We start from the raw sequence: 8,100 nt of genomic DNA, 5'->3' as shown, positions 1-8,100 counted from the left end.
GGCATAGGCTTTGCACAAAAAAAATTGGTGCGTTATTGATATTCTTTTAATCATGTTTTATTATTTTTTTACTTTTATTTTGTTTATTTGACCTAATTTTTATGAATATAATAATTATATACTTATGTTTTTTTATTATTGATTTTAATTACCATCCATATTAAATTAATGGATAAATTTATTTTAAAAATATCTTGAGTTTGTATCTGTTCTCATGAGTTTTATCTGTTCTTCTGGTGCTAATGTTGAACACAATCAACGACTGGAAGATATGTTTGCAATTATTTCCAATGATAAAATTTCGGTCAGCTTCAAAATATGAATATTCGTAAAAGTTAAAAATATGAACTCGTAAAAGTCAACTATCGTGATAAAACAAAGATAATTTTATTTGTAATGTATTTTTATAATATATATAATATTATTATATTAATTATCTCGTCCGACCCCACGATTTTTAAATCCTGGATCCGCCCATGCTTAGTGTATTTAGGCATGTTTCAAATCATTAGGTTTATTATATTCATAAGTAGATTTACATAATCAATGTGTACATCCACCGTAATTGTAAATTTACGTGAAGATTTGCTTATTCTTTTCTAATCTAATTAGGGCTCCGTTTCTTTTCTCAGGCTTAATCTAAGATTTGATTTTTTTTAATAATAAAATAAAATAATAATTTAATAATATTTAATTGGTTCTTTAATTCTAATCAGTTAAACCGATCACCGAGATGCAGATTGGAACCGAAATAACCGATAACCGAGATGGGGCAGTTCTCGGTTAACCGAAAACCGAGGTGTTCGGTTCGGTCATCGGTTAATCAACTAACCGACGACCGAATTATCTGCCCTAGCTTCCACACACATGCAGAACGAGACACACAATTGGCGGAGATGGTCGTATGTGCACCATCGGAAAATGTCACGCATGCATGATGACCCAATCACTCTAATAAACTGGGGGGAAGCAACCTTACAAAGATTTCAAAATCCAAAAATGTTCAATCTGAGTTCAATTTCATTTGTTACAAAATTCAGAAGTTCTCACCCTCTCTAATAGTACCAGTTCAATGTGATCCCTTCTTAACATATACATGTATATTAAACAATTTTACATCCCCTATTGTCGTTATTGATCCGTGCACTCTGGAAAGCTAGACTTAGCAGAAGAGAGTTTGTTAAATGGAACAGGAAAATAGTCTCGGATGGTTTTCCTTTTCAGCGAGGGAGGAGGGTTTAGAACTGAAGAAGGGCTTCTGGCTTCAGTTTCTGGAGTTCTCACCAAGTCCTGTTTCACTTCAAAACTAAAGGACAACTTCTTCTGGGATTCTGGTGTCCTCATTTCTGGCATTGTTATGGGAGTACGGGAGTTGGTGTCTTCGTTGCTTTTTGAGTTTGATGGCTCATCTGCGAACAGTTTTCGCCTCTCCACCCTTGGAAGAGCCCGGACTCTCTTTCTCAGTGACGAAGGAGATCGCATATTTGAATAGCAACTGCTTTGGATGTTCCAAAGACGAACCTAAGAGGTTGCATGAAATTATGTAAGTTTATGCTTTAAGAATGTAGCAAAGTGATCTAAAACTATTTCGACTACAAGTCTAAGAGGCTTACTGTGAAATCGTCTGAGCAAGTTGCCACTTTCCCCATCTCTGATGGACACCTGCACATACCAGAGTCTTGATTAGAATATGTATAGTACCAAGCCAATAATTTGAAAAATAAATGTTTCTTGGAGGACGTACCAGTTTACTGCTGTGACTTCTCCGTCATGGCTTTTCAAAACAATAGGATCCATCTGGGGTTTGTCCACCTGCCATATGTAGGCATTCCCATCACTAGAACCGCTGAGTATGTGAGCTGCATCAGGGCTGATCGCTGACTGTAACGAAGGAAAATTTATATTTTGAGCTGCCAAGGCTGATTGAAAAATTATATTGTGCACCTGAACTACATTGAACATAGCAAAGATTTATACTTTCACAAAGAAAGACTCAGTTCGGCCTCCAGAAAATGTTTTTATTGGGCCCTTCTCAAGCTGAAGCACATTATACAGGTAAACCCTGAAAATAACAAATAGATTTATGTCAAGCTTCACATTTGATATTTTCATTAGTTTCCTCTGGTCACATTTGTATTCAATCAGAATGTGATTAGTACCTTATAAATTAACTATGAAAGCTTAGGATTCAATATGAAATTCACCTGTGATCCATGCATGAGGCAGTGATAAACATCCCGTTTAAGTCTTGAGACAGGCTAGATATGCCATGTAATCTCTTTTCCTACAAAATAACAATTTGCTCCTTTTAGTCCTTTAAAAACTCTGATGATAATTGATACACCATGTTTCACTTAGGTTTACTGCATAAGCAACCACCATTGAACAGAAATTTTAGGTATTTACCTCGGTTGATGATTCTGACTTTGGACATGCTTGAGTAACTGGAGCTTTGAGATACCGTGTGTCCCAGAACTTAATTATGCTAAAAAATAGAAAAACAAATCAGCCTATGAATGATCTATAACTTAAATGAGTTAAAGATGTGAGTATATGTAGCATTGTCACACACCTGTCAACTGCTCCAGCAGTCGCAAGAGAAACTTCATCTTTGAGATAAAGCACTGATGTGATACTCATTGATTCAGCCTGTAAATATTTTAGATCACATTCAAAATGCTTGCTAAATAGATAAATAAGTAAACTAATGAAAACACAAACCTTTCCACGCCTGCAGCGTCTTCGACCTGAAGAAGTATGTGCTTCTTGCACTATAGATAAAGGCCTAAAATATCAGCACCAAGACCAATGGTTAGAGTCTACTAATCATACTGATAACATATGATATTTTTCTTATTTTGCTGATGAATTCACATGTAATTGTGTAAGCTAGCTGTAAAATACATAAATAAACATTTACGGATTCCATATGCACAGAAACTTACTGTACACGTGAATTGTGGACACTCTTGGAGCATCTGGTATCCCATACAGCAAACGATCCATCTCTTGAACCAGAGACAACTAACTCTGTGAGGGAGGACAAGAAATTGAGTAAGATTTTCTCAAACTGTGGGAATCAGAATAAAAGAAAGTGGCCTTCAGAACAATAAATAGTAACTATGGAATACATGAACTTACCCTGATTACTAGGGTGGCAGCTGATGGACTTAATACTTCCAGTGTGTCCCAGCAAAGCTCTTATGCACTTACGCTCTTGTGTGTCCCAAATCTTAATCTGCCAAAAGTCGGATTGATGTGTTACCATCTTAATAATATTTTAGAACAAAATAGATCATTAAGCTTCAACAGTCTCAATCTGAATGAAACTTTATCATGAATTGTCAAATCTTTATGCTGTAACTAACTTATGAGGGGTGAGGAGAAGGTTACACATAAAACAAATAAAAAAAGGGATTCCCAACATTGTGTGCAATTTCTAGGATTCATTTCCTATACACTATACGATTCATAAGTGATATTGGCAGAGGGGAGCATTGTCTTCTTAAAGAGAAGGGCGACTTACACTTTGATCTCCTGAGGCGGTTAACATATTTGCATCATCCTGCAGAAATTCAATTTAGACTGCTGTCACAATGAAAGCAAGTTTACCAAGGAACATATGCAGGAGAAGTTACAATTAGTTTATTTATTATTTTAAAATCAAAATCATGATTGAAGATCATATTTTTGATGAGTTCCTAGTTGAGTTCACAAGTTTAAATCATGAGTAATAAGCATTCCTAGTTGAGTTCACACGTCTTGAGATTAAACAAGTACATATGTAGCTTCTACAACCTTAGAAGGACTATTCAAGAAAGTCTAGAAAGATACTCAACAGCATAGGCCAGCAACTTAAATACTCAGTGCCTACATCTTTAAAAAAGGATGCATATCTACTTCACAGGTTTTGCGAAACAAGTCCAAAGTTGGAAATCTAAGCATACCTTAATCCAGCATAAGTCAAATACAGCATTTTCGTGAGCTACCCACTCAGTCACCTTAGCCTTCTCTGCGAAATCATTACAAAATGGGAAAATTGAAATTCAGAACGGAGTCCAAAAATGATAACCTAATTTTGATAGATCTCGCTCACCTGCATTCTCTTGGAACGAATCATTATCCAATAATTTCTTCCTCGTATCAGTCAATGTGACATACCCCGCCTCATCAGCTAGAGCAAGAATATGCGCATTTTTGCTGGTCTAAACAACACGGAAAATGCGTATGAGCTAAAATGAGCTTTCAGCTGAAACAAAATCTCAGACATTTAAAAAAAAAACTGTTAAAATTAACCTTGCAGAAAGACAGAGCCATTGGGGGCGAAGGCTCGCCATCGTGCTCGATCGCTACAGCTCCGATTGGGTCAAAACCTAGCGAATCGTTTCCGATATACGGCCGCTTTCGTACTGATATTGCAGAAAGCTTAATCAAAATCACAGTAATAGTATAACAGAATCGTATTGATATTGATTTCTCTGAAAAAAAATAACAAGAATTAGTTCAACTATACCTCGGAATCCATTGACTTCTCTAAGCTTCAAGTCTAGGAAAAATGATTGAGATCTGGAGGTCTCCATTTCTGCTGATGCTGCTGCTGCTGCTGCTGCTGCTGCTCTCTCTCTCTGGAATTCGAAACTAGTGGTGAGGATTTACCGGAGTATTGATGAGGTTTAATTTGGCGGGAGGAGATGGGCGCGTTGGGAAGCAGGAAATCTTTAAATTTTTCACCTTTCATACTTGTGAGTGTAATTGGCGGTAATGTCGCAGCAGGGAGTTTTAGTCAATTGGTATTTTTATAAAGAGTGAATTACATATTTAGGCCATATATTTATCATGATGCATGTTTACGGTCCCTATACTTGCAAAATATTATTTGCGGTCTCTATACTTGTACTTATGCGCATTTTAAGATTCTTTTCACTTTTTAAGTTTTTTTTAGACAAAAGCACCCCCAAAAGTTGGAGGGTAAATTTGTACACTATTTTCTCTCATTTCCCCTTCTTCCTCCTTTTTCCTCTTTCCGGAAAACATTGTCGAACATTTGAGTTGTGGACATGTTCTATAATCCATAGAAGTTTGGTTGCCATTGTGCAGTTTGTGGTTGCAAAACAATACTCCACTACAAATCAGCATTAGATATCAACATCCCAACAAAAATACCATTCTTATTCAACGTCCTTCAAATCAATCATAGCCCTTTGATTATAAGAGGAATTCGGGTTTCTAGGCCAATTGGCCTTTAAAATTACGCAAATGTACCCTTTTTGTTATCTATTCCATATATGGGAAAAACGCCAATGCTATTGGCGTGTCTATAAGTATGCACGCCAATTTGATAGGCGTGTTTTTTAGTAAAGACGCCAACTTCAATGGCGTTTTATACTTGCGGCGTATTTTAGACGTATTGTCGGCAAGAGGAATTACGATAAAACACGCCAACCAAATTGGCGTGTATTACCTAACAACGCCATTGGCTATGGCGTGTAATTGTTATAAAAACGCTGAAGAGAATGGCGTGGTTATTGAAAAACGCCAACACGAAGAGCGTGTTTTGTGAAACACGCCAACCTGACTGGCGTGTTTAGTCAGAATGATATACCAGCCTTCCTCCCCCAAATCGCGAAAAAACACCCTCACACACTTCGCGATTTCGATTTCTCCAGCTCCTCTCTCTCCGCGAATTCGCTCTCCTCTCCCTGATTTCGCCCTCCATTCGTCAGTTAGTGTTATTCTTCCCCAAATTCATCTATTTTATTCGGTTAGTATGCTTATCTTTCACATTATTGGAGTAATTGTTGGATAATTAGCTAGGGTTTATAATGGGTTGTGAATTGAGTTGAAATATTATGCATTATGGATTGTTTGAATGACATTATTGTTGATTATTATGTTGGATTGTTTGGGTTTAAGTGAATTTGTGTATAAATTTGAGGAATAACCTAAACCCTAGGGTTGTTATAGTTAAAAAATTGGGCAAATTGTTTTGGTTTATGTTGTTAGGTTTGACAAATTTGTGAATTGTTATAGTTTGAATTGTTTTGGTTTATGTTGTTATAGTTTGAATTGTTATAGTTTGAATTGTTTTGGTTTATGTATAAATTGTGTATAAATTTGTGAATTGTTTTCATTTATGTTGTTATAGTTTGAATTGTGTATAAATTGTTTTGGTTTATGTTGTTATAGTTTTGGTTTATGTTGTATAAATTGTTTTGGTTTATGTATAAATTGGGCAATTTGTGTATAAATTGTTTTGGTTTATGTTGTTATAGTTTGAATTGTTAAATTTGTTTATATTATTAGGTTTGACAAATTGAAATTGGACAAATTGAAATTGTTAGGTTGGGCAAATTGAATTGTGTTATGTGAATTATTTGATTTTGGTGTTCAATTTTGTGAAATTGGATTAAATTGTATCTAATTATTGAAATGGTTTATGTTTGTCTATTGTTGAATTTGGATTATGAATGTTGTGTAGGTAACATATGGCATCATCTTCAACCTCTCGTCGTCGGCTTGCATGTGGTCCTGCGGATCCATCAGTTTTGTACTTTCAGAGACAACACGTCTCTAATGACATATGGGCAGGAGTTCCATCCAAAGATGTACGCTGCCGACGATACGAAGGAATAATTTGGGATGTTCCCATCAATCAACATGTCTTGGCATTAGTGGACCAGATGGGGTTTGGTGGTATATTAAGGTGTGGTAAACCAAAAGACATTGACCACCATCTTATCACCGCTTTGATTGAACGGTGGAGACCAGAGACTCACACGTTTCACTTTCCAATTGGTGAAGCGACTGTGACTCTCCAAGACGTGGAGGTCTTATGGGGCCTGAAAGTTGATGGAGAGGCTGTGACAGGTTACATCCCCCCGACGGAAGCGGGATTTTGGGCGGATAGGTGTTTGGTTTTTTTAGGATTCATGCCGGACGCATCCGAGATGAAGGAAATGGCTTTTAAGCAGACAACCTTATCGCGTCAATTGAGGATTGAGCTGACTGATGACATGGAACACAACATATATGCTCAGCGGGCTCGTATATATTGTCTGCTTTTACTTGGTGGTCTGATGATCCCAAACGCCACCGGAAATAAAATCCCGTTCTTCTATTTACAATTTTTCATGGATATACAACGGTGTTGTATATATAGCTGGGGTGGTGCGACGCTTGCTTGCTTGTACCACAATTTGTGTGAAGCTGCCGTTGCTAAGAGGACGGATGTCGGGGGAGCCTTAACGCTGTTACAGCTGTGGGCTTGGGAGAGAATCCCAAACATTAGACCGAGGATGCTAGATCCCGTGCAGACAGACTATCTACCATTTGCAAGCGCGTAAGTTGTAAACTAATTCATTTTTTAAGCTTAATGTTCATCAATCTTTGTGCTATTCGTTCATAATTTTAATTTTTTAGATGGAACGGTCCGGCGTCATATGTAAAAGCACCCGGACATTGTATTGAAAATTTTCGAGATCATTTCTCTATTATGCATGCCAATCAGGTACTTTATATACTTATAAATTGTTTTTTGTTTGTTGTTTTTATTGAATTTATTTTTAATAAATTTGTGTCACATGTAGTTTATTTGGAGGCCTTATCTCCACCGTGAAGTGCCGGACAATTGTAATGCCGGTTGTGAAATATGGATGTCGATAACAATGCTTATTTGCTGGAATATTGCTGAGCCACACCTCCCACACCGAGTGTTGCGCCAATTTGGGATTGTCCAACCGTATATCCCGGACCTCCCCCGCTTCCACGGTTCTGATTTTATGAAACAGGATCGCCGTGGGAAATCTGGTCGAAATTGGATTGATTGGCACGCCGGTTATATACAGGAGTGGGACAATAGACACTTTACGGTGTGGACTGATCTGGATGAAAGTGATGAGCCTATTGCAACGGAAGAATATATGAATTGGTTTCGCCAGATCACTGTGGTGTATTTAACCAAACCCGGTGTGCATGCTGAAGAGGGATTCCACGAAACGGCATCTTCTCATAACTTCGCGGTACATTATTTATACTTTGAAAAAACCCGGATTACTTATTTAAATTCATATTATGATATGTACTTAAATTTGAAAAATTATA

At 37.0% G+C, this 8,100-nt stretch overlaps 1 protein-coding gene across 1 annotated transcript; it reads right to left on the bottom strand.

Annotated features, from left to right (window-relative positions):
• Positions 1-984: 984 nt before the first annotated feature.
• LOC121773736 (denticleless protein homolog) lies at positions 985-4,741 on the bottom strand. Its single transcript, XM_042170651.1, has 15 exons — positions 4,514-4,741; positions 4,297-4,409; positions 4,097-4,205; positions 3,948-4,012; positions 3,527-3,565; positions 3,142-3,238; positions 2,946-3,030; positions 2,722-2,785; positions 2,573-2,649; positions 2,407-2,485; positions 2,205-2,284; positions 1,978-2,062; positions 1,745-1,881; positions 1,614-1,662; positions 985-1,521 (listed from the first exon to the last, which is right to left on the bottom strand). Exons 1-15 carry the CDS (start codon positions 4,578-4,580, stop codon positions 1,132-1,134), a joined length of 1,536 nt encoding a protein of 511 aa, XP_042026585.1. The 5' UTR covers positions 4,581-4,741; the 3' UTR covers positions 985-1,131.
• Between the last annotated feature and the right edge of the window lie 3,359 nt (positions 4,742-8,100).

Source organism: Salvia splendens, chromosome 17, assembly GCF_004379255.2.
Source record: "Salvia splendens isolate huo1 chromosome 17, SspV2, whole genome shotgun sequence".
NCBI lineage: Eukaryota > Viridiplantae > Streptophyta > Magnoliopsida > Lamiales > Lamiaceae > Salvia > Salvia splendens.
This window is presented reverse-complemented; position numbering and strand designations above follow the sequence as displayed.